The following is a 27,283-nucleotide window of genomic DNA, read 5'->3' on the forward strand; positions in this document are numbered from 1 at the left end:
AGATACTGGATGGAACTCTGGTGTATTGCTGGTGGGAATGTAAAATGGTGCCATTGTTTTGAAAAAAGTGTCTGGTAGTTTCTCAAACTCTTCAGCACAGAATTACCATATGACCCAGTGATTCCACCCCTAGACGTATACCCAAGAGAAATGAAAAAACTATGCCCACAAAAATGTGTACATGAATGTTCATAGAAGCATTATTCCTAACAGCCAAAAAGTGGAAATAATCTAAATGTCCACCAACTGAAGAACAGATAAACAAAATATGGTATGTGCATACAATGGCATATTACTCAGCTGTAAAATGTAGCACTGATTCATATGACAACATAGGTGATCCCTGAAAACATGCCAAGTGAAAGAAGCTAGACACAAAAGGCCACGTGTGGTGTGATTCAATCTCTAGGAAATGTCCAGAATAGGCAAATTCATAGAACCCAAGTCGATTACTGGTTGCCAAGGACTCGGGGAAGGGAGAAATGGGGAGTGACTGTTAATGGGTACAAAGTTTCTCTTTGGAGTGAAGAAAATATTGTAGAATTAGATAATGGTGGTGGTTCCACAACTTTGTTAAAATACTAAAAGCCACTGAATGGGATTCTTTAAAAGAGTAAATATGGTGTGTAAATTCTATCTCAATTTGTCTTTTAAAAAGAGAGAAAAGAAGCTAGGAAAGAAATGTCAAGTTAAAACAAATGAAGATGGAAGGAAGTAATAAAGTAAATAACATTAATGTAATAAAGAAAAATGAAAAGAATCGGCCAGGCGCGGTGGCTCACGCCTGTAATCCCAGCACTTTGGGAGGCCTAGGTGGGCGGATCACTTGAGGTCAGGAGTTTGAGACCAGCCTGGCCAACATGGTGAAACCCAATCTCTACTAAAATACAAAAATTAGCCGGGCTTGGTGGCGCATGCCTGTAATACCAGCTACTTGGAAGGCTGAGGGAGGAGAATTGCTTGAACCCAGGCGGCGGAGGTTGCAGTCAGCCAAACTTGTGCCACTGCAGCCTGAGTGACAGAGTGAGACTCCATCTTGAAAAAATAAATAAATAAAAAATTTAAAAAAGAGTTGGCAAAACCAAAACCTAGTTTTTAGGGGAAAAAGTATAAAAACTAGAGAGAAAATGCTCCAAGTGAGAATAATGAGGGATTGTAAGCAAGCTGACTGAAAACAAAACCTTAAATTATCTGACTGGCGAATGAAATGCATGCGGGTTCAGTGACCGGTGGCTGTGTTCTATTCCACCCACCTACCTCTGCCATTGCGGGGGGCTGAATGCGTGGACTCAGAACCTTTCATCGACCCTCCTTGTGTTTCCCACATTCCTGTCCTAAGGGTCCGGATGCCAAGAGTTCCGAGTTTTATGAGGCACTGCTTTTTCCAGGATTTTTCTTATGAAGAATTTTTCAAGTGTCACAGACTGGTCCACTCTCCTTGCTGTACTGGCCTAATTATTTCAAAATTTGCAACACTGACCGTATTAGATCAAGGCAAGGGACTGACCCAGTTCGTTCCCCAAATGCTTGCAGCTTTGCGCAGAAAGCGCACCCTAACCTCAGCCCCACCGAAAAAGTTGTGAGTTATCCCGGCCCATTTGGTTCTGTGGCCCCATGTGACTTCTCTCAAGGCCTCAGACAAGCCAAACCACTCCCATCATAGCCCGGTACGTTTACTACACGTACTCTTCCCCCATCTGGAAAACTACCACCCAGGGTTTCCAAATCCTGAACTGATGAAATAGTCCCTTTAGAGCATGTTCTAACATGTCCCTTTTGGATTCGTGGATAATAAAACCTTAGCCATAATTCACAGGAGGAATCAAAGGGCAAAGTCAATAGTAACCCGACTGTCTTGCAGATGGCCCGGAGAATTCCACTCTCCCGCACAGCCCTGGGACCTTGCATGCCGCAGCCGAGACCGTCTCCCCGCGGGTCCGCAGAGCCACAACCTCAAGGACAGAGAGGATATGGCCTGGAGGAGTCATCCCCTACGTCATTGGAGGGAACTTCACTGGTCGGTAGCCGCAGACAAGGCCTGCTTTGGGGCAGGGTGCTTTGTCTCCCTGGGTTGAGAGAGTCCTTCACGGAAGGACCTGGGTGGGATGGAGCAGATGTCCGAGGCCACAGCAGGCCTACAGATGGTGTCCGCCTCGTGCTGGCAAGGCCTGGCCCACCAGTCCTGGGGAAATTGCGGTCTCTGTTAGGGCTGTGTCCTCAAAGTTGGTTACCTTGCTCCCGATGCTTCACGTGGGGAGTGACCTGGAAGGACCTTGAAGGATAAGCAGCGTTTGCATGATGACTGAGGACAAGCCCTCCGCATGAAGTCCATGAGCAACTGCACATGGTTGGCTTGCCTGTCCTCTGCCTGGATGAGTGTTCTGGACTCCGAGGTCCCCTGCCACCACCCACAAGCATTGTTCCACCCAGTGACCAAAGGGACCAGTGGACATGGCTCGACACCCTGGGTCCAAATCTCAGCTCCAGCACTTGCCAGCAAAATGCCCTGGGGAAATTAATTGGCCTCTCTGTGCCTCAGTTCCCTCTTCTGTAAATGGGGATGATACTATCTTCTACCCCTCTGCTTGTTTTGAGAATTAAATGGATTACTATAGATAAAGTGCTTAGAGTAGTGCCTGGCACACAGTAATTAGTAATTATCTGATATTAATATTATCTTTAAAATATGTGAATCATTCCTGGCTTCCCATTGGCACTAGAATGAAGGCCCTCCCTCAAATACCCCGCCATCCCTCTCCTGCCTGGTGTTTGACCCTCTCTCCCCGTCTCCCATCCTTCATCTCTACGCTCCGGCCTTACCAGCCACGTGCCCATCCCCGGACATGCCCACCTCATAGGCCCCTGTGCACACGCTTGAACTTGCCTTGGATGCCCTTTCCCCAGGTCTTTGCATGGCTGTCTTCTTCTTCTCATTGAGTCTTATGTCAAGGGACACATCACAGGAAGGCCTTTCCCTCTCTCCCCCGCCAGCGCCTCCCTGTCCCAGACCCTGCTTTATAACCTTCACAGCACTTAACCATGACCTGAACTCACTTTACTTCTATTTCTGTTTCATTTATTTTTGTCTCTGCCTAAGCTCTGTGGGAGCAGCAGTCTTTTTTCTGTCTCATTTCCACTTCAGTGTCTCCAACACCTAGACCAGGGACTGGCACATCCTAGGCAGGTAGCAAATATGCCCACTGCATACCTGCGGCCAATGTCAGTGGAACGCCGGCGGGACAAGTCACACTGAGAGACTTTCCAGGCTCTCAGTGCCACTTACAAGTCCTTCTCCTCCCTGTGGCTCTGTGACCTCTACTCTGAGAGGTGGCTGCTGAAGGCAGATTCCCTGAGGATTTGCCAAAGCCACTGAGAACCCCTGATGAGTCAGTTGGGGAAGTGTGAAGACCTCAGCAGCAGGGCAGCAGAATTCCCGAATTCCCGTAGTTCCCTCTTGCTCCTGCAGCATTAACCCATGGCATCCTGGTGCCAGGTGCTTCTTGAGGGACTGGTGGAAAAAGATGACTAGGATTTCATCCTGCCCTCGAGGAGATCTGTTCTCAGAGCAGAGAAAGACATGGGCCTGAAAAAAAAAACGGAAATGATAAACTGCTACTAACTTTTCCTCGTTGGGATCCTGTGTTCTTTCAGATCTGGTGTGCTTTTCTGACCAAAGATTTATATTACTTTCATCAAAATGAACTAATTTTACATATAAGAATTTTGTTGACACAAGTATTTCATGTTATTATGTAATTAGTAGGATTGTTATTTTTGGAGTGATTGAGCTATAAACAATTTGAACCAAAAATGTCAGGATGTCAGAAAACAAAAATGGACGGCTAAGTTATCCTATTTTTGTTGTTGTTGTTTGTCTTTCTTTCTTGTTTTGAGACAGGGTCTCGCTCTGTTGCCCAGGCTGGAGTGCAGTGGCATGATCGCAGCTCTCTGCAGCCTCAACCTTCCAGGCTCAAGTGATCCTCTCACCTCAGCCTCCTGAGTAACTGAGACTACAGGCGTGTGCCACCATGCCCAGCTAATCTGTTTTTCTTAATTGTTTGTAGAGACAGGTTTCACCATGTTGCCCAGCCTGGTCTCAAACTCCTGAGCTTATGCAATCCACCTGCCTCGGCTTTCCAAAGTGCTGGGATTACAGGCATGAATCACCACGCCCAGCTGTTATTCTTTATTCTATGTGAATGTTTTGGGGACAACAATATGATACCATACCCACATCCTCTAGATGGTGATGGGAGCCTCCCCCGGTGCTGCTGTGCTCATCCATTTGTGTTGCCCTCAAGGAATACCTGAGGCTGGGTAGTTCATAAGGAAAAGAAGTTTATTTTGGCTTACAGTCCTGTAGCCTGTCTCAGAAGCAGCATCAGTTCATGGTGAGGCCTCAGGAAGCTTGCAATCATGCTGGAAGGCAACGGGGAGCCAGAACATCACATGGCAGGAGGGAGCAAGAGAGAGGTGGGGGAGGTGCCACACGCTTTTAAACAACCAAATCTCACATGAACTCAGAGTGAGAGCTCAGTCACCAAGGGGATGGCGCTAAGCCCTTCTTGAGGGACCCACCCCAATGACCCAAACACCTTCCACCAGGCCCACCTCCAACACTGGGGATTATGTGTCAAAATGAGATTTGAAGGGGACAAAGATCCAAGTGATGTCAGCTGTTTGGCTTTATTTGTAATTTTTGTTTTGTTTTGCAATGAGGGCCCCGTAGAACTCCAACCTCCAACTCCCACCATTCTTCATATTTCCCAGACAACTATTTTTTTCTAGATCCTTCTCTTTGCTTCTTTAAACAGTCTTCCTTCTGTCAGATTGATAGATTTTGCAAAGAACTGGCTGACTATATGTAACTGTCAGCCTGGAGTTTTATTATTCAGCAAATTTCCACTCAAGGAAATGCAAAGACAGGTTCAGAGAAGGTATGAAGTTCGCCTATTTTCAAAGGCCTGGAAGAAAAATTAGGCACAAGGATTCCCCACAAGACACTGAAACCCCATGCAAAAGTACACAGATGTATATGCAAATCAAAATTGTAGAAGGCACGGGTACACCCTCCTACGGGTCTAAAAGAAAATGAGGGGGTGAAGTGCAGTGCTGGTGAGCTGGAGTTGACTGCCCCCTACTTCAAGAGCCTGCAGTTTCCAAATTGAATAACCTGGATAAGGTTTTGTAAAAGTTTAAAAAATACTTTCAATACAAAGGAAAATTTGGGAAGCCCAGGAAGATCTATTTTTACCCTCCCTTCTAATCTACAGACTCCTACTCTCTAGGTTTTGGCAACTCAGTAAAGTTATGTTGTGTTTTTAGCAAGGGAAATCCTGATTCCTGGAAATTCCTGGAGTATTTCTATTCTGGGTCACCAGAGCAAACTTTTTTTTTCAGATTTGAAAATATTTAATTGACAAAAATTGTATATATTCAAGGTATACAACATGATGATTTGATATATTATGTCATGCTCTCCAGCCTGGGGGATAAGAGGGAGACTTCATCTCAAAAAAAAAAAAAGCATCTAAGGAAAATATGGACCCATCATTGAAGCTGAGTGCTTGCCGTGTTGTTTCAGGGAGCCAGAGGGCCATTTTTAAGCAGGCCATGAGACACTGGGAGAAGCACACGTGTGTGACCTTCATAGAAAGGACCGACGAGGAAAGCTTTATTGTATTCAGTTACAGAACCTGTGGGTAAGTAAGCAAAAGTGAGCCCCCCTCTGCAGAATCAGTCGGATGAGTCTTGAATTTTCTCATGAGACTTGAATTTTCTCTGCAAATCGAAGTATTTCCAATGAGCTATTATTTAGAGGAGTCCAGGGTTTGCTAGAAACTTTTTGCCTCAGTGAAATTGCAACCCAGTGGCAAAGCAGGTGGGTTAAGAGGAAGATTCCAGGAGACTCCAAGAAGGCCAGGTGTCCTACCACTAGAAGAGCAACAGGAGGAACTGGTGGCGTGTCACATGAAGATTTAAGCCAGTGGCTCTTAACCTCTTAAGGTTGCTATCCCCATTTAGAATCTGATGAAGCGGTGGGCTTTCCTTCTTCAAGAATAGATGTATATGTAGGCAAAATTTTGCATTTAATTTGAGGGACTTTACAGGTTTACAGACTTCCTGCAGAAAACATAATGTATAATGAAATGACTGGCTTATGACTAAAGTTATCTGTTATGTCAATAAATATGTGTGATAGACTTTCCTACTGAAAGAAGAAGGTTTTCATGTTGGATCAAAAACCCAAACCTGGCCAGGCACGGTGGCTCACGCCTGTAATCCCTACACTTTGGGAGGCCGAGGCGGGTGGATCATCTGAGGTCAGGAGTTGGAGACCAGCCTCCAGCCTGACCAACATGGTGAAACCTGGTCTCTACTAAAAATACAAAATTAGCCAGTCATGGTGGCGCATGCCTGTAATCCCAGCTACTCGGGAGGCTGAGGCAGGAGAATTGCTTGAACCCAGGAGGTGGAGGTTGCAGTGAGCCGAGATCACACCATTGCACTCCAGCCTGGGTAACAAGAGCAAAACTCCATCTCAAAAAAAAAAAATAAAAGTCCAAACACATCTATATGTTCTATACATAAGATAATTACTGAATAGAATAACCTAGAGAGGTTTAAAATTAAAAGGAAAAGAAGCTGTACAGGTAAATGCTAACAGAAAGAAAGCTGGGATCACAATTTTAGTCCTAGCCTAGGATTTCATTGTTTTGTTGTTTCTGTTTTTAAAGTCAGAAAATGTTAAACAAAACAAAAGCTGAGCTGCTTTATAATGAGAAAGGATACAAGTTTTGGTGAGAATATAACTGTCATAAATCTTCATGCACCAAATAGCATAGCATTAAGAGTCATAAAACAAGCCCCAGGGAATTCAGGGGGAAATTGATAGAAACACACAGCAGCAGGAGACTCAATTCATTTCTGTCAGCCCAAGTAAATCCGTGTCATGTTGACCAAAAAATAAATAGAGATTCACAGAGGATTTGAAAAATATAGTTAATAGAGTTGATTCTATAGGTCTATCAGATTCCATAACCTCACGCCACACTTTTTTTTAGTTGCTCACTGAAGGATTATAAACCTTGACCATCTATTAAGCATTAAGAACATCTTAAAAGGCAGAAATAGCACTTAGATATTTTCTAATTGTGAAGCAGTGAAACTGGACATAACATGATAACAAAAATAGAATAAACATTATCTGATAAGTTAAAAGTTCTCCCATGCTTCCTTTTATGGCTCTTAGATCATAAAAACAGCAAGATTAAAGTTGCAGAATGTCTAAATAATGAAAGCCCTATGGTTCAAAATAAAAGAGATAAAGCTAAAGCTATGTGCAGATGAAAACCCACAGCCTTAAATATCCACATCACCAGTTGACAACAGTGACAGTGAAATATTCAATTCAAAGAGGCTAGCAAAAATAGATGCTTAAAACCCACCACCATCACCACAACAAAATTAACCTAAGGAGAGCACAAGGAAACAGACAAGGTGAAACATTATAGGGCTAACAAATTCTAGAGTCAATTCTTTGAATAAACAAACAAACAAAATAATAGATATACCACTTGTTGGTTTAAATGAGACAAAATGTGATCACACAGAAATACATAAAAGTAGAAATGAAAATGAGGGAAATAGCCACAGATTCAGCAGAATCATTAAGGAGTAGTTTGCAAAACTCTAGGGCAAGAAGTGAAAATGTGGATAAAATGAAAGTCTTCAAGGTAAATAAAATGTTAGCACATAGAATTCAGCAGCAAAAGAAAAGAAGAGTAGGCTGCCAAATATATTTATCTAGGGAATACAAGATTAGTTCAACATCAGGAAATCTCTTCCCATAATGATTGGTTAAAGAAGAGAAGCTGTGTTCATATCTCAATAAATGCTAAAAGGCACCTGTACAATACAGCATGCAATTTTTGTTTTTAAAAAGTAACCAAGGTAGCACAGAAATAGATGTCAAGGATAGATTCTTGCATTACAAATATATCTATCTATCTATCTATCTATATATGAAATAAGCATAAATATACATTTATATATATATATATATTTTTTTTTTTTTTTTTGAGACAGAGTTTCGCTCTTGTTACCCAGGCTGGAGTGCAATGGCGCCATCTTGGCTCACCACAACCTCCGCCTCCTGGGTTCAGGCAATTCTCCTGCTTCAGCCTCCCGAGTAGCTGGGACTACAGGCGTGCGCCACCATGCCCAGCTAATTTTTGTATTTTTAGTAGAGACGGGGTTTCACCATGTTGACCAGGGTGGTCTCAATCTCTTGACCTTGTGATCCACCCATCTCGGCCTCCCAAAGTGCTGGGATTACAGGCGTGAGCCACCGCGCCCGGCATAGCCAACATCATGTTTATCGATTAAGCATTTAATTTTAGTTAAAATCAGGAACAAGTTTAAGATGTTTAGGGTTTACCACAGTTATTTAGCATTGTTTTGGAAATACTAATTAATATAAGTTAGACAAGAGAAAGAAAAAAACACTGTGAATATTGGCAGGAACAAGGCAATGCTAGCACTGATGGGAGGTAATGTGATTGTGTACCTAGAAAACCCAGAATATCAATTGAAAAACTGGTAGAAACACAAGGAGACTCTATTAAGTGACTGACCACAAATTAATTAATTAACAAAAATAGGTGACTGCTTTTCTTTATACATGAAATAATTTGATACACTTTTATGATGGGAAAAAATCACAATGTCAATAGAAACATAACAGATACTATATCTAAGACTAAACGTAAATGTGCCAGACTATAGGAAGAAAATGTTAAAACTCCCAGGAACCTGAAAGAAAAAAAAAACAGTAAAAATAGAAAGCATATTGCTTCCTGGTATAGGAATACTCAACATAGTAAAGATGTCAGAACTCCCTAAAATAAGCTTCAAATTCATGCCTTTCTGATTTAAACACCAACATTTATAGATATGTACGTACATGTGTATGTATGCATACATATTTTTAGAACTTGAACAAATGATACTAGAGTTTATCTGGAGGAGCAACCATGTAGAAATAACTAGAGAGAGAGAGAGAGAGAGACAGAGAGACAGAGAGAGAGAGCTGTAATGACAGAGGTAGATATCTAATGATCTAACCGAACATGCAGAATATTAAAATGCAAAAGGAAGATCATAACAAAACAGTTTGGAACTTAAGGGAAAAATAGATATATGGAGAAAAGGGTCCAAAACGAATATACCTATACACAAATTTGGGTAAAATTTTAAGTGAATGGGAGAAAGATCGATTAGTCAGTTGGGATATTTGAATATTGGGATAATTTAGATAGCTCTCTGTGGGAAAAAAAAAAAAAAAAACTGAACTCCTACCTCACTTCTTATACCAAAAACTATTCTAGCTAGATCAAAGATGTAAGTATTAAAGAAAAAGAAATGAAAGAAAAATCCAAAAGAGTATAAGAAGGAAACAAGAGTAGATTATTTATAATCTTGAAATATGGATGACCTTTCTAAGCAGCACATAAGAAAATAAAGACATTTTATAATACTAACATTAAAAACTTTTATATGGCAAAAAGAAAACAATACATAAACAAAAACAGAGTCAAATGAAAAATAACAAAGTGAGCAAAATACTTGCAGCACTCTTGACTACAAGTTTCCCTAATTTACAGAGGGTTCTTAAACATTGATCATAAATAAATGGACAACCCAAAAGAAAACAGGGGTAAGAGATGATCACATAGTTCACAGAAAAAACAAACAAATGTCACACAAAATATGTGAAAAACTATCCAGCCTCAATGCAGTGAAATACCATTTTTTACCAATCCAATTGGCAAAAATAGTTTTATAAAAGCAGTGTTGGCCAGGATGTGGGGAAACAGGACTTAAACATTTTTTTAAGCTTTTGTGGGTACATAGTAGGTGTACATATTTGTGGGGTACCCGAGACGTTTTGATACAGGCATGCAATGTGAAATAATCACTTCATGGAGAATGGGGTATCCATCCCCTCAAGCATTTATCCTTTGTGTTACAAACAATCCAATTACACTCTTTTAGTTGTTTTTTTTTTTTTTTTGAGACGGAGTTTCGCTCTTGTTACCCAGGCTGGAGTGCAATGGCGCCATCTCGGCTCACCGCAACCTCCGCCTCCTGGGTTCAGGCAATTCTCCTGCCTCAGCCTCCTGAGTAGCTGGGATTACAGGCACGCGCCACCATGCCCAGCTAATTTTTTGTATTTTAGTAGAGACGGCGTTTCACCATGTTGACCAGGATGGTCTTGATCTCTTGACCTCGTGATCCACCCGCCTCGGCCTCCCAAAGTGCTGGGATTACAGGCGTGAGCCACCGCGCCCGGCCGGCTCTTTTGGTTATTTTTAAGTGTACAATTAAATTATTATTTACTATAGTCACACTGTTTCATGATCAAATAGTATATCTTATTTATGCTTTCATTTTTTTGTACTCACTTTTTTTAACCATCTCCACCTTCCCCATCAGTCCCCTACTACCCTTCGAACCTGTAGTAACCGTCCTTCTAGTCTCTATCTGCATGAGTTTAATTGCTTTAATTTTCAGCTCCCACAAATGAGTGAGAACGTATGACGTTTGTCTTTCTGTGCCTGGCTTATTTCACTTAGCATAATGGTCTCCGGTTCCATTCCTATAGTTGCAAATGACAGATCTCATTCTTTTTATGGCTGAATAGTACTTCATTGTGTATAGGTACCACATTTTCTTCGTCCATTCATCTGCTGATGGACACTTAGGTTGCTTCCAAATCTTAGGTGTGAACAGTGCTCCAACAAATGAGAGAGTGTGGATATGTCTTCGATAGACTGATTTCTTTTAGGTAAAGAGAAAGGGTCTTTTAATATATTATTAGTGAATATATAAACAGACAACATTTTGGGAGTACAATTTGACAGTATCTATCAAAATCTCAAATGCACATATCCTTTTATCCATTCATCCCATTGGTAGAAATTTACCCTACCACTTCTTTGTTTCATTTTTTGTTGTTTTTGTTTGTTTTTTTTGCTGGTCACCCTCTCCCCTGAGGCCTTGTTAAAATAGCAAAAACTGAAGTTAGAGCCTAGATGTACGTTAATAGAAGACTGATGAAATAAATTTTAGTATTACAAAATGTATATAAATATTATTTGAAAAAAATAACTGTGGCTGGAAAGGAGTCATCTCTAAGCCTCCTCTGATGATGACACCAAGTTGCATGCGTGATAGACACTTATCTGCCTCCATCCCCTGTCTCTTCTCCTTTTCATTAAAAATGGCCCAGCAGGGACTCCAGCACCTTGCAGGTAGAGGGGTGGGATATGGTATGCACTTTATTTCAGGAAGAGAGGCCATGTATTTCTTTAGCTTTTCAGGAAGACCCATAACCACAAAAAGGTCAAGAACCATTTTTGAAGGGAATTTCTGCATTGGGTCATTGGGAGGAATTCAGACAATGAGAGCACTTTCACCTCTGAAATTCTGTTTCTTTCTTTTTCTCTTTTGAGATGGAGTTTTTGCCCTTGTTGCCCAGGCTGGAGTGCAGTGGCGCGATCTTGGCTCACTGCAACCTCTGCTTCCTGGGTTCAAGCAATTCTTCTGCCTCAACCTCACAAGTAGCTGGGATTACAGGCACACACCACACACACCTGGCCAATTTTTTTTGTATTTTCAGTAAAAACAGGGTTTCACCATGTTGGCCAGGCTGGTCTCAACTCCTGCCCTCAGGTGATCTGCCCAACTCAGCCAAAGTTCTGGGATTACAGGTGTAAACCATCACACCTGACCTGAAATTGTTTCTTTTACATGCACACATGCATGCACACACACACACACACACACAGAGTGGGAGGGGGACTTGCCTCTTGCTCTTGATGTCTTCTGACCTGCTGACCTGGGTATTCCCACAATTGTCCAGCTGTTGTTCCTATGTTGGGCGCCGAGGAGGAGGCCCACAGGCCATATCCATTGGGAAGAACTGTGACAAGTTTGGCATTGTGGCTCACGAGCTAGGCCATGTGGTTGGGTTCTGGCATGAACACACCCGGCCAGACAGAGACCAACATGTCACCATCATCAGGGAAAACATCCAGCCAGGTAAGGAGGCCTCTGTGGAGTCGAGAAGGTGGCATCCTCAGGGCCAGGAGGGAGGAGGGAAGGAGAGGGCTGGCCGGGAGCTGAGCTATGCTAATGCTAAATATGGAGTAATGACCCTGTTGTGCAGGCCCTTGTCACCAGTATGACCACTGTCCATCTGTGGCTTCCTGGGAGGTCACCTGCCATAGCTTGTAGGTTGGAGCAGAAGCAAAATGATTTTCCATATTTTAAAGGACAATGAAATCTAACTCCATTTCACAGTCGGCCAGAACACTGTTGCAGCATCAGAGCTGATAAGCCAAAAAAAAGAGTTCTCCTGGCTGCTTTTATGAGTCATTTTTACTGACTTAGGCAACATACTTTTTGAAACTGAAATACAATTAGGACATGAACACATGTAAAAACAGTGTTTCTGCCTAGAAACATTCTGCCCCAAGGCAGATAAAGTGTCTAGATTTTTAAAAAATACTTCCTTATATCAAATAATTTTATATAGAAGTTCATATTGAACATGAAAGTAGCTAGTTGAAGAATATGATTGCTTTACAAATGCTTTAGAGAATCTGAATTGTGAGCTATTTAGGATTGAACTTAACTCTCTGATTCATTTTTTTGTTTGTTTCTTCAAATTGCCAGATTAGAGTTTTTTATTTTTATTTTTTTATGGGGGGGCAAGCAAATTGATAACTAATCTATCTGCAAACTTAAAGAGTTTTGAGTGGCATTTGGGGATGGGTCTTGGGTGGTGGGATTGGGAGAACACAGGGCTTGCTGGAAGTTTCAAATTTCCAATGATTAAAAACAACAAGAACCACTACAAACCCTGTTATTTGACTGACTGGGCCAAGAGAGCCCTGGGAAGTTGCTATGGGCCCTCCTTCTCCTTCCTCTGCCTCCTTTCAGGTGCCCGACTTGGTTTTCAAAGGCCTTAACAGAGTGTTGTGTCACAGGTCAGGAGTATAATTTCTTAAAAATGGAAGCTGGGGAAGTGAGCTCTCTGGGAGAGACATACGACTTTGACAGCATCATGCACTACGCCCGGAACACCTTCTCAAGGTCGGAATCTATGCTTATGCCTCGTCTGTGTTTTACTGTGCCTGCGCAGGCTTGGGTCGGATTCCTGGAGGTCTGCGGAGAGTGGGTCTCTGCATGCTCCTAGCACGGCTGGCCTGTCTGTCCTTGAAATACAGTGGCCTCTAGGCTGCAGTGAAATATAATCTAATCAGGTTCCCGTTAATAAGATTGAATCCCATTGTGAAGCTGGCATTCCATCATGCCCTAATGTCACAAGCAGCAAACTGGAAAAGGGAAATTATCGAGAGGTTGGCTGGGATAATAACTTAGAGGCTCTGTGTAAAATTTCCAGTGGGTCGAGGGAGTCTTTTGTAGAAGCATGGTGGCGCTCAGCAGTTCTCCTAGCAGAGGTTTGGTTTATTGAAAAAACTAGGCGGTGTCAGGGCTGGGAGGGCTGTAAATCATCGATTCATTTTAGAGGTGAAGACAATGAGGCTCCAGCCAGCTCTCAGATGCACAGGTAACTGAGGACTGGAGTGAGAGCAAAGACCCAGGTTCCCACCTGCAGGTCACAGAGGATGGAAGCCGCGTATTCAAGTAGAGCTGGGTGTTTTATTTATGGCCGGCATGGGCAGGGGCTGTTCTGATGGGCTGTTCTGATGTGCTTGCCCAGCAGACATTAGAGCTTTTCAGTATTGTCCCTGCTTCTAGACCGTGGAAGTGCTTTGTGTGTAGAAGCTTTTCCTTACTTGTCCCAGTTTTATAGGTCTTTCTACCCTTAGCTAAAGGAGACACACAGAACAAGTATTTTCTCTCTTGGTACTTTCTCTTCAATCTCCTGTTAAAACCAGATGTTAGCTTGCTTGTTTGTTTATCTCATCATTCCCCCAAAAGGATCTGTGATGACTTCCAATATACACATGGGATAACAAAGATAAATAATAGGTGAGAAAACTAGGGGAAAGGAGGAGGGAAAAATAAGGCTAGAAAGCTAAGCTGAGGCCCAGAATAAGTTTAGTACTCAGAGTATATGCTGTGAGGGTAGGTTCACTTGGTTGCTGTTGGCAGCAAATCCTGCCCTGTGCTTCCTAGTAGTCACAGCAAAGAGGGAAATAATCCATTCCATGAGTCTCCATGTCCATAAAGAAGAAAGGAAACCGTTTGCTCAGAAAACATGGCTCTTGGGAGTGAAAGGGAAACTGTATGCCAAGAACTCCTTGGTTCTTGGGTGAGGCTGCTGAAAGCATCCTGTTGATGAATTTGTTGATAGGATTGTGGGAGAAATCCTCTAAATCTTAGCATCCCAAGTTCTCACGGGGCACTGTTCCTGTGGCCACACAGCTGCTTTAGTCATGATCTCTATCCTGCACCCAGATGTGAGCTCTGATGGGTGGAGTTATGTTGAAGCTGACATCTTCGACAGCACCTGGGAGTGGCGTGAAATTAAGCCTTCCTGGCCTCTTTGCCCATCTCCTGGCTCTTTTCCAAAGATACTAGATGAAACATGGTGTGATCAAGAGACAACCAAACACAGAACCAGAAGCCAGTTCTAGTCCTAGTCCTAGTTCTCCTGTGACTCTTGCCTTTGAGGGAGGCAGACAGTAATTAGGGGCAGCTGTGTGATGGTTAAATCTCCACCTCCACGGGCCTTCATTTCCTTGTGAGAGGGTTGGACTAGATGTTCTCTGAGCCCCTTCCAGCTCCAACCTTTCATGTAGCAATTTCTCAATCTCAGATGCAGATGGGTGAGGGGTTGACAGATATGATCTCATTCACTGCCATACAGGAAATCTGAAGCTGGAAGGGCCTCCTCTTCCAGATTAGGAAACTGAGACATTGAGGGATCCACCCTGAGGCTGTGTGCAGGGAATCTCAGGAGGCCAGTGCAGTGTGCAACTATTCAAGGGGTGTGATGCTTGGGTCTTGGGGTGGGCTGATTCACCTGTTTGGGAAATGGTGCAGGGAATACCCAGGGGCCCACCCCATCATCCAGGAGTTACAGGCTGCTACTAGAGACCAAGTGTCAATTTTGTCAGAGAATCTATGTCAAGTTGGCCCAAGAGAGAAGCTTGTACCTTGGGTCTTATTTCTGTAGCTGCCATAACTCTTCATATTGCTTTTTAATTTATCTATTAATAACTATTAATTTATTCATATTTGTCTGTTGCATTTCCTTCTCTGGCAGTAGACTGAGATCCTTGAGAAGAGAGACTATCTCATTCTCTTCTAGTCCCCAGCACCCAACATGGTGCCTGGCACCCAGTAGGCATTCAATAGATATTTGCTAAATGAATAAATTAATGAATGAGTTCAAAGGGGTCAAGGTACCTGCAATGTTGGGGAATAGGTGAGGGTAGAAATGTCCATTATGCTCATTCTTTCCATGTGCTCACAAATGTGATGGTCACTTTATTAAGGAGAATCTATAAGTCTGTACCATGTAGGGCATTTGTGGGTTGTAGGAGCTGCACTGCCTGCTCTGTGCCAGGCACTGAACAAGCTCCGAAGCCAGAGGCCAGGACAGGATGCAGGCAGAGGATCTTCCAGCACCAGCAATTCTTTTCTTGTCTTTCTTTTTTAAAAAAAAAAAAATATATATATATATATATTTCTAAGATCACTAACTCATAATGCCATGCCTTCTGTCCCTTAGGGGATAACCATTTCTAACGCTATTGTCAGTGCGAACCATCAGCACAGACTGGTAGAAATCCATGGGCCAAACCCATGAAATAAAAATTTCTCATCAAAAGTCTCCAGAAGCTCTAGGAGGGAGATCAGCAGGGGCAGCACACGGGAGGATGGGCAGCTTACAGCAGAACAGCTCCCCGAGGGCAGGCGGCCCCTCCTGCCACTGTTACGTTAGCTACTGCCGCAGAGTAGTTGACCCCAAGCTTAGTGACTTAAAACAGCAGCTTATTACTTTTCATGATTCTGTGGGTTAGTCAGGCTTGTTCTTCTCTGGTCTTTCCTGGGATCACCCACAGCAACAGTCATCTGACAGCTCAGCTGGGCTGGGGAGTCCAGGATGACCCGTCACACGCCTGGCACTTGGTGCTGCCTGTTCATGCCCCTCAGTTCTCTTCGGGAGTCCCTTGGTTCTTCACGTGGCCTCTCATCCTCCAGTAGGCTAGACCAGGCTTTTCCTTGGATGGGGACTCAGAGTTCCAAGAGGGCAAGCAGGGAAGCCGCAAGCCTCTTAAGGCCCCAGCTCTGGAACTTGCATGACATCACTTCTGCCACATTTTATTGGTCAAAGCGAGCCACAAGACCATCCTCAGACTCAAGTGAGTGAAGGAATAGACCCCGCCTCTTCAGGTTGAGGCAGGAGGTGTGGCAGCTTCAGGTTGCAGTAGGATATGGCCATTAGGAGGAGTGACTTTTTATTTTAACAATCTGCCACTGCTACCTTCTCACCCCTGCCCCAGAGTTCAGAATGGTTTCAGCAAACCTGTTTTGTTGCAGATGGATAACTGCGTTGTCCTTTCTGCCAATTTTTTGCATGGATTTTCAGAAAACAATTTTGTTCAGTGGGTTTTTACTGGGGGCTTTTCCGTTGGCATTTTGTCAATCGTTTCCTGACTCCCAACTCCATGTCATTACTCCTGGTCACAAAGGCCCTGCAGCTGGCCAGTACCTCATCTTGGATTCTGTAAATGAGCAGAATAGAGCCTGTAGAACATATGCTTATTTTGGGGAGGCGGGCAAATGCTGTGCCCTGCTGGTGGGAAACTCAATCTTTGTGTCTCTTTACGATTGAGCTGTCTCCTTCCAACTTCATTCCCTCTAGTTTATTGCAGTTCTTCTCCCCTCCCCCGTGGTTGGACCCAGGCTGTGGGGAGCGGTCTCTTTGGAGGTTTTGCTGGGCAAAGGTCCAGGAGATGAGGAGACGGTTCTCTTGTACAGGGGCCTCTTTGTTTCAGAACTCAGAGCTGACAGTTTTATTCCCTGAGGCATCTGCTGAACTCTGTCTTAGTTTAGCAGAATGTCAATGCTAAGAGTTGTCCTACATGAAAGAGGGGAGGAACGTCACCACTGTGGTTTACACAGGGGACGGCTCTTGTAGTAAACATCTTCCAGAGCTGGCAGCTCTTGCTGGCAAGGGAGGACGTCCAGCAGCAAAGAGCAGTCTGAGTGTGAGCCAATGTTGTCCCTGATGTTTTGGTTTTTGAAGTCGGCACTGTTCTTAGCTCTATAATTTAATGCATCGTAAGGCCTACTGTTCCTTGGGCAGCAGGAAACACTGCTAGAAGGAGGAGGATTGCCAGAGGTGAGCCCCCAGCCTGCCTCTCCATGATGAGCTCTGTGCCCCGGGAAAGTCACCAGCTCTGCAGGCTCAGTCTTCTCTCTTGTAGAGTGAGAGCTCTCTTGATCATGGCACCTAACTGTTCAGGTGTTATGAAGATGAAATGAGATGGTGCAGGGAGAGTGCCCAGTGCAGGGCCTGGCACATCAGAAAGTCCTATGAACGATGCGTGAGTGCAAGAACATGGCTTCTATACAGCAGGCCCACTGGCGAAGTCGTCTACACAATGCGGCCAGGTAGCGTGGGGTGCTTAGAGACTGCGGTGACCCTTGTGCTTGCGCTGCAGAATTCCTTTTTGCAAGGGAACCAAGAAAATAATTACAAAACGACATCTTTCATTAGGGCAGCAGTGCCTGTTTTTGGAGTAGCTGATGATTGAATTTCGGATTTTCCATGGGGTTATCACTTGTGGTTTAAAATGTGGGAAAGTCGGTGAGGGAGGCCAAGGATTCCACTTAAGTTTCTCTATAGGAGTCCAGACCCAGAGGTGAGGCAGGTCAGGGGTTACATGCTGGGTACAGAGATGCTGAAAAGGAAATCAGCAGATGATCTAGATTCCCACATGCTAAGGTTGGAAAGTGAGCTTGAAATCTGATTTAGAAAAAAAAAAAGTCTATAGAGAAACAAAGATGATAAAGTGATGTAACCAGGAAAAACAAGAGGTAATAGGTATTTTCTAAGGTGGTGCAGAATTTAGGGAAACAGAAACAGTGCTTGAAAGAGACAGAGAGAGAAAGAGAGAGTGAGAGCGTGCACAGCTAATAGCTAGGTGACATATATACATTTTTGCATTCCGTTTTGGATGTAAATCACTATTTTGCAAAGTTTTTTGAAGACAGTGCCTTATCCTGGTTGCATAATTTAATTCAAGATACATTTTTCAAGGCCTGCTATGCTGTAGTTTCTGAGGACAGAGATAAAACACCCAGTCTCGGCCGGGCGCGGTGGCTCAAGCCTGTAATCCCAGCACTTTGGGAGGCCGAGGCGGGTGGATCACGAGGTCAAGAGATCGAGACCATCCTGGTCAACATGGTGAAACCCCGTCTCTACTAATACAAAAAATTAGCTGGGCACGGTGGTGCGTGCCTGTAATCCCAGCTACTCAGGAGGCTGAGGCAGGAGAATTGCCTGAACCCAGGAGGCGGAGGTTGCGGTGAGCCAAGATCGCGCCATTGCACTCCAGCCTGGGTAACAAGAGCGAAACTCCGTCTCAAAAAAAAAAAAAAAAAAAAAAAAAAACACCCAGTCTCTCTGCTTGAGGAACTTACTTTTAGCAAAGACAAATACCATCACTCTTTAAAGAAGACGATACAGTATGATAAGAAGAGGCTACACAAATGACTGAGACCCAGAGCAGGAGATGATAAACTCCAGATGGAAGGAGTAGAAAAGGCCTGGGGAAGACTTTTAATAGAGAAAGACGTCTGATGGGGTTTTGGAGAATGAATAGGAGTTTGCAAGTAGACCAAAAAATACAGGGCCTGGGCAGCCTAGGGAGAAGATAGCATGTGCGAGGGCATATTTGGGGCCTACAAGGAGCTTAGTGTTGCTTAAAATAATGCATCAGACTGCAGAGGAAGGTGGAAGTCAGTGAGCACACAATCTAGAGATCCGAGTGGTGACTGGAAGTTGGTGAAGGGCTCTAAGCAAAGGAGGCACATGCCTCCTCTTGCATTTTTGGGATGATTCCATTGCAGCATTGTGGCCGAGGGGAGCAGAAGAGTAGAAGTGGCTGTGTCTACATGGAGGGAAGCCGGGTAAGAAGCTACTGGAAAGAGTTCAGGAAGAGACTGCTGATCACTTGAGCTATGGCAATGGTCTGGGAACAAGGAGCAGGGAGTGGGTTCAACAGGTGCAAAGAAGGTGCAGTGGACAAGAACTGACTCCTGGTTTGGTAGGAGAATGTGAGGGAGAGGGAGGAGCTGAGAATGACTTCAGATCCGGGCTCAGGAGACAAGGATCATGGAGTGAAAAGGAGAAGGATGGAATTGCGATCAATTTGGCATATATATATATATAGGTTCTGGGGTACATGTGCAGATCATGCAGGATTGTTGCATAGGTACCTACATGGCAATGTGGTTTGCTGCCTCCATCCCCCCATCACCTATATCTGGCATTTCTCCCCATGTTATGCCTCCCCAACCTCCCTACCCCCTGCTGTCCCTCCCCTATTCCCCCACAACAGACCCCAGTGTGTGATGCTCCCCTCCCTGTGTCTGTGTGTTCTCATTGTTCAACACCCACCTATAAGTGAGAACATGCAGTGTTTGATTTTCTGTTCTTGTGTCAGTTTGCTGAGAACAATGGTTTCCAAATTCATCCATGTCCCTACAAAGGACACAAACACATCATTTTTTATCATAGCATTCCGTGGTGTATATGTGCCACATTTTCCTTGTCCAGTCTGATCAATTTGGTTTTGAGCATGTTGGATATAAGAGGTCCATAGGACATCCCAGGGGAGGTGTTACCAGGGTACTCAGCAGAGGATCCTGGGCTGGAACCAGAGGAGTAGCTGTGAGCTTGCAGGTGATGGTTAAAAGCTAAAGGTACAGATGGAACATGGAGAGAGAGGAGGGAGGGAGAGGGCAGAAACCCAAGGGGCATCATCGAAGGGCGAAGCAGAAGTGATTCTTGTCACATTGCTCAGAGAGAGCCGTGGCCTGGACCCAGAGAGAAGGCAGTGAGGAGGGAGGGGGGCATCACAGGTCCCAGTGCTGGAGAGAGGGCAGACAGACATTGGAAGGTGTCCATTGGCAGATGAGTGGTGACCATTGCTGATGGGGTCATATCACAGTTGGATTGAGGAGTGAATGAAAGGTGAGCAGTCGGGGAATGGAGACAATACTTCCTAGAAACTTAGTTAAGAAGGGAAGGAAAAAAACAAGATAGTGACTGGAGGAGGCACTGATTCAAGGAGAGGCCTAACATCCAGGAGAGGCCCCAGATAGAGGGGCTGGAAGCAGAGGAGGAGGCTCAGAGCTGGCAGCAGACAAGGCTGATTTCCACTTGTCTAGTTTAGAAATGAAGCTGTCATTTTAGATTTCAGTCAAGTAGGAGTAGAATAAGATGTTAGAGATAGAAGGTGCTGCCATGACCATCTCGGCAAATTTCTTGTCGTTTAGTGGGGTAAACTGAGGCTTAGAGCGGCTCAGAGAGGGGAAGGGTCTTGTCCAAGCACACAAAGGCCTAGTATAGAAATCTCTAGTTCAGGGCTCTTTTGACTACTTCTTGTTCTCTGCATTTGTCTCGTTTTCCATCTGATTTCCCCTCTTACCAGCAGGGCCTCCAAACTCTGACCACCAATTCATCAACCTGCACTTGCTGACCAGCCCCTGAGAGTCTCACATTGTACCAATTCCCAAGCTCTCCCTAGGGTAGCTCCACGACTCAGCTATGCATAGTACTTCCCAATGCACAACTGCAGGGGGCGCCACTCACACCATGATCTCTCTGAATGGAGCTCCCTGCAGATGTGCAGCATGGTGGCCCTGGGGCCTGGACCTGCCGGGGCTTCATGGAAATGCTCAGTACACATCCCTAAGGAAGCCCCTGGGCTACTGCACTAGGGCATATATTTACATTTGGCAGAATCCTCTTCCCACTGGAAAGCAAGTAGGCAGCTGATGAGATAGAATGTGAAAATGCCAGCACAAGTGAAGGAAACCGCTTCAGTCATGCCAGCCCGGGAGAGGCAGGCCAAGGGGCAGGAATGTTGATGGGGTTATGGGCAAGGGAATGAAGACTGGAAAACCCAGTACAGACAGCCCGATGGCCTTAACTTTTCTTTCTCTCTCTTTTTTTTCCCTTCCTGTAGAGGAGTTTTCTTAGACACCATCCTCCCCCGTCGAGATGACAATGGCATCAGGCCAACCATTGGCCAGCGCGTGCGGCTCAGTCAGGGAGACATAGCTCAAGCCCGGAAACTGTACAAATGCCCAGGTAACTATGAGCCGTGGGGACTGCCAGCACCTCCCTAGCGTCTCCAAAGCACGGCCCCTGTGCTAGGAAAACAATTTGGGGACCTAAAGAGACTATTCCTTGGCAGCTTTAATTTCTGGTGTCCTTCTGGTAGGAGGTGCTAGGCAGAAAGGTGACACGGTGGCAGGCACTGAAGAGAATAACAGGTCTTAGAGTCCACAGGTGATTTCGTGAGAGGCTTTAGACTTCTCTAGCAAAGGCTTTGTGTCCAGAAGGGGAAGAAGGCATAGCAGAACAACAGTAAACAGGGGCGCACGGCAGTGTGCACCGCAGAACAGTAGCAGCACCTCTCCTTTGTATGGAACTAGGGGATGTGGAAAAACAAGAACCAAGCGGGATTTTGGAGGAAGATAAAGAGTGAGGGAGAATGCCTTTGGGAGGATGGGGGTGAGTTTCCCAAATGCTACAAGGTGGAGGGAGTCTCAGTGCTCTCAACCAGGTTGTTGCTTTGGTCTTCGGGCTTTCCTAGCCGTCCAAGGTGCTGGTGAGTGCCCAGGAGTCTGCCATTGAAGATGGGACAATCCACTGGGATTGGAGCAAATGTCTGTTCCTCAGCCCATTGGAAAGCGTTCCTTCCCCTTGAATTTGCCCTGTTTGTCTTCCATCCCCTTGGCTTCAGCATCATGATCATACACACACTGTCTGAGCTCTTCTAGGCCCCTTTCAGCTCTTGAGCTTCAATGTAAAGCATTGGTTATGGCAGCCAAGTTTTTACCACTGATGGGTCAGAATCCATTTCGGTGGTTTTAGGAAGATAGAAGGAAGTTCCATTACACATACCCTTTCCCAAACCCCTAAACCAGACACAGAGTTTGAACATGGGATGAAATATTTGAAGTGAGGACCATCTTAGAAAATCTGGGCTGTCACATTACCTTACTAAGTGGAATCCCAGGGCATGCAAAGGGCTATGTGGGGCTTGCTTCCTTAAGAAACTCTAGAAAATGTGTCCATCCAGCTATTAGTCATCTGGGGGCGTGTTAGGGCTGAAATATAAGACACACATATCATATAACCTTGCTGAATTGAACAGGAAACCTTATAGCATTCCCTGGGAAATGCCATCGTATTTATTCAGTTATAACATTTATGCTGCTTATTTCCCAAAAGGATTCATGGCAAAATACCATGGAGCCACACAGTAATGTATCTGTTCTTGCAGAATGTTGATGATTATCCTAAAATAATTTCCATGTAACCCTCGGGGGTGTCGACTGCCAGGCATAATCCTTATGATGCCTGGCAGTTGTTCGGTAACGTGATATTGAAGCCCTGATATCCAGGATTTCCTGAGGCCGATAATGGTGGTTCTCCACGTATTCCTTCCTGCAGGAATTTGGAGTTCCCAGTAGTTTTGAGTGGTAACTGAAAGCTCAGGCAGTCGCCATGCAGAGGTTGACCTTCATGTAAGGATAAGAAGCTACAGGATGCTGGATCCCTTCATGTTAGGGTTGGCCACATTAGAGGAGGGGCTCTCAGCAAGCCAGTGTCCTTGCCTTTGGAATCTGACCTCCAGGCATTAGAGAAATACAAAACCAGTAGTTTCCAGGGATACATACAGGTACCCTTCTTTTGTGAGGACAAATTAGGGGAAATATTTTTCACATAAAGACTAGGTTCTAGACTCATAACCAGCCAATCCTCAAACATTCAAGGGCAGAATAGCCTGCTATAGAAGATTCCAGCTCCCTGTGCCTCTGCATTTTTTTGTTTTCTTGACTGCTGGATAGTTCTTTCAGAAATGAGTAGCGGAAAATGAAGAGGAAAGAGTCAAACTAACAGCTGACATAAGTTTCAAAGCATTTTTTTTCTTTTTGTCTTATCCACTTGCACTTTCATGTTCTGTCTGCCACCAATATTACTATAAGCAATAATAATGGCTGTTATATATGAAGCACTCACTATGTGCCAAGCGCTGAGTTGATTCATTCCAGGCAATGCACACAATTTCACTAACCCTCTCAGGTAGGTCCTGCCCATTTTACAGATACGAAAACTAAGGCCCAGCAAGGGTAGGAAACTTGCTCAAGCCACACAGCTGGCCAGAGAGCTGAGATTCATGAGCTCTAGGCCATGCTCAGTCCTGAGAGCCTCAGAAGAAATTCCTGGGTGTTCCTTTTTGGATCCCAGATCCCACTGGTGCTTCTGTTAGCCAGAAAACATCAATCTGCTTGCTACGCTTCTCACCAACCTGTTGGAGGGCTTTGGCTGGTAAAGGGGTATGTTTGCTCCGCGGCCCCGTGCGGGAGCTGCTTGGGTGGGGAGTGGTGCCTGTGTCACATCACAGTTGTGATTTTGCTTGTGCAGCATGTGGGGAGACCCTGCAGGACACAACGGGAAACTTTTCTGCACCTGGTTTCCCAAAAGGGTATCCATCTTACTCCCACTGCGTCTGGAGGATCTCGGTCACCCCAGGGGAAAAGGTAGGTGGGAAACCCCCTTGGCAAATGGACGGCACTCCTTGAGTTGGGTGAGGTGGGAGGAATTCTTATTGTTAATAGTAAAAATAACAGCTGTTTGGTTATGAGCACCCACCATGTGGCAGGCATGGTGCTGCTTGCTGTACATTCATTATTTCTGGACTTGTCAACCAGTCTCACTCATACAAATGAAGGCTGGCATGTACTAAATATCCACTGAGTTACAAATCAAGCTCACAGTTCCCCCCAACCTTAATAAATATACCATTATAATGTCCTGGAATTTAGAATTCCATGACACCTTGGATTGCTGCTCTGGAAGATGGTGACACGGGGAGCCCACAGCTGGCTTTTCTTCCCCCAAGCCTTTATTTCACTATTTGGGGCTTAAAGAACACCCCTGTTTACACCCCAGCCCACTTCCCCAAGCATCTTCCACTCCTCTTTTGCAAACAGCCAATTTTTGGCTGCCCCTCCCACGGGATGGGCTGACCAGGCGTGTAGTCTACACTCAAGAAGACGGATCCAGGGCAGAGGCCCTTGCATGCCTTGGCAGTGGGCTCAGAGCTGTGTGAACAGGGAATTCCTGGGTTCTTGGAGTGTGGCGTAGGAGCTGGGCAAGTTCTGGGTGGACACATTCCTTTGGTCTTGCAGATTCCATGACCCTCTAGAGCTGAGCCCAGGGCAAGGATCTCTTTTACTCTGGTCCAAGGGTGCTATGTTTTCAACCCTACTGCAGGGCGCATACTCTTATATCCATTATATGGATGAGGAATTTGAGGCTTGAACATTAAGAAAAGTGCCAAAATTTAAGGTAAGATATAGAACTAGGAACTGGGAACTGAGGTTTTGCGCTCCAAAGCTTATCTTTTTGCTCCTGTCTCTACAAATCTGAGTGTTCTTCAAGTTGTCTCAGACGAAATGCAACTATCTTTGAGAAACCCTGTCCGTTCCCTAGGTCTAGATTAGGGGATACCTCCAATATCCCCAGGGCTGTCTACAATCATACCTGTTGGAGCACGTCTCACGGTATTGTCACTACTGGTTTATTTGTCCCACTTCTAAATCTTAAGCTCATTAAGGTTGGAGATTGAGCACCCCACACAGTCTATGGCACAGACTGGTCACATGATGAGTGTTTGTAGAATGGATGTGTGAATAGATGAGGGGCTGAGTGAAAAACCTGCAGCTAGGGGTGGCAGTGGGGTGTGCTGGAACTTTTCAGGCACCTGTAGCCAACCTTCAGGTATTTCTAATGTATAACTTGTTAAAAATGTCCATTAAAATGTCAAGTTAAGCATAGTGTGCTAACTGGAGACGAGTGGATAGGAACCATTGTGAGCATTTTCTAGGGACTGGATACTATCCTTAGTATGTTATGTGGATCATCTAATTTAGTCCTTACATCAACTTCATGAAATAGGTGCTGTTACCATACTTATTTACAGGTAAGGAACTGGACTTGCCCAAGGCTTCTAAGTTTGTTGCAGAGCTGGGATTTGAACCCAGGCAACTGGACTCTGAGATGCTGAATGCTTAACCATCATCTTTTTTTTTTTTTTTTGAGACAGAGTTTCACTCTTGTCACCCAGGCTGGAGTGCAATGGTGCGTTCTCAGTTCACTGCAACCTCTGCCTCCTGGTTCAAGTGATTCTCCTGCTTCAGCCTCCCAAGTAGCTGGGATTACAGGCATGCGCCACTACGCCTGGCTAATTTTGTATTTTTAGTACAGATGGAGTTTCTCCATGTTGGTCAGGCTGGTCTTGAACTCCTGACCTCAGGTGATCCACCTGCCTTAGCCTCCCAAAGTGCTGGGATTACAGGTGCGAGCCACTGCACCCAGCCAACCATCATCTTATATTATTACACATCAGGCTAGCAGATAGACATTTGAACATCCATTTATATACATACATGAATGCACATGTGTGCGCACACGTATGCATCCTTCCTTTGGCTCTAAGCATTTAAAACATTAAGTATAGCTGCCATCTTGTATCTGAGACCTTAGACCTGTCTGCTGTGGGTGGATGTGAAATCCACATGCCCGCTGGAGGTTCTAACAGGAGGGAGGTAGAAAGGGGGAAGAGGAAGAGGCCTGATAACTTCCAAATTATTGAATTGCCCTGCACAGCAGAGGCTCTGTGATATGTTTGAACTGTGTAAACTTCCCCAAACCTTAATTATTAGTGCTAACTGGGGACAGAGAGAATATACATCATTGAAATTTCTGCACCAATTATTTCCATTTCTGCTTCACCCAGCCTTCCCCAGAGCTGCTAGTAATTAGCAAACTTGATTGATTCGAGTATCACCTCTTGTTCACCACCTCGTTCCCCTGTGGTCTTTATGGTTCACTAACATACTTAAAATAATTAGTCTGAATAATTATCCCATTCATTCGGATCATGAATGTGTTACCAAGGAAGTTGTACTAACATTTCCTTTCTGTAATTTTGGGAAAGCAAAGACTAAAGAATTATTGCGCAACCAGCTTACAGGTGCTACTAAGCTCTGCCACCTGAATACGAGCACCGTGTGGGATTTGACAGAAGTCTAAGGCACACCCCGTCTCTGAGAGACAGTGTTTACTTTGGGTCCCCCACCTGCTCCCATTAAATCTGATTTAATGAAAGGAAGGGTGTTTGCTTGCTATGAGCTTTTTTTAAAGCTTCAAAGGTGATTCTAATGTGCAAGTAGGGTTGAAAAACACTAGTCTAGTTTGAAGGAGGAGTGACAACATGCACACACGCGTGCACACACACGTGCACACACATGCACATGCATGCACACACATGCACACACATGTGCATACCCATGTATGCACACACGGGCACAACACATGCACACACGTACACACACATGCACGCGCACACACACACACACTATGACAGAAGGTGAGCTGGCCTGTTTTTTCCTGGTACTGACTCTTCATTTCCTAGGAGATCACAGGGCTTTGTGGAAGAAGATGTGATTTGTCCTGAGACTTGAACATTGGGTGGGATGGGCCCAAGGGAAGGGACAGGCACTCAACACTAATCAAGATGGGCAGCCTGGGAGGAGTGGTTAGTGTTAGTTGTGGTATGCTAAGTGTACACTCAGTGTGGCCTACCTGGTGTTTTAAGTTGCCATTTATGAAGTGCCTATGATGTACCAGGCATAGCAATGTACACTCTGTACATGGTTTCTCACACAGTCCCCTCAACAGCCCAGTGATGTGCTATTGTGTTACAGATGAGGAAACTAGAGGGGAAGTATTTCCCCAAGACTCCAGAGCTAGTAGATGGAGCTGAGAAGCAAATGCAGATCTAGGCAGATCTAAAGACACCTGCTCTAGAATCATTATAAGACAGAGGGTGGGGCGTTCCAAAGAGGCAAAGATCAATTGTGTTCATGGGGCGATCAGATGCAGGCTCAAGGAGGGGGACACTTGAGCAGGCCTGGGGAGGGCTTC

At 44.7% G+C, this 27,283-nt stretch overlaps 1 protein-coding gene across 1 annotated transcript in view; it reads left to right on the forward strand.

The window, feature by feature from the left end:
* Nucleotides 1-27,283, forward strand: part of TLL2 (tolloid like 2) — a 146,011-nt gene that overhangs the window by 79,927 nt on the left and 38,801 nt on the right. The window contains exons 4-9 of the mRNA XM_012439602.2: nt 1,862-2,017; nt 5,585-5,702; nt 11,927-12,105; nt 13,056-13,161; nt 21,246-21,370; nt 23,717-23,832. Of these exons, the coding sequence (XP_012295025.2) occupies nt 1,862-2,017; nt 5,585-5,702; nt 11,927-12,105; nt 13,056-13,161; nt 21,246-21,370; nt 23,717-23,832 (800 nt within the window). The remainder of the gene's footprint in view (nt 1-1,861; nt 2,018-5,584; nt 5,703-11,926; nt 12,106-13,055; nt 13,162-21,245; nt 21,371-23,716; nt 23,833-27,283) is intronic.

The sequence above is a fragment of the Aotus nancymaae genome, unplaced genomic scaffold, assembly GCF_030222135.1.
Source record: "Aotus nancymaae isolate 86718 unplaced genomic scaffold, 86718_ANA_hifiasm-v0.15.2.pri h1tg000010l, whole genome shotgun sequence".
Taxonomy (NCBI): Eukaryota; Metazoa; Chordata; class Mammalia; order Primates; family Aotidae; genus Aotus; species Aotus nancymaae.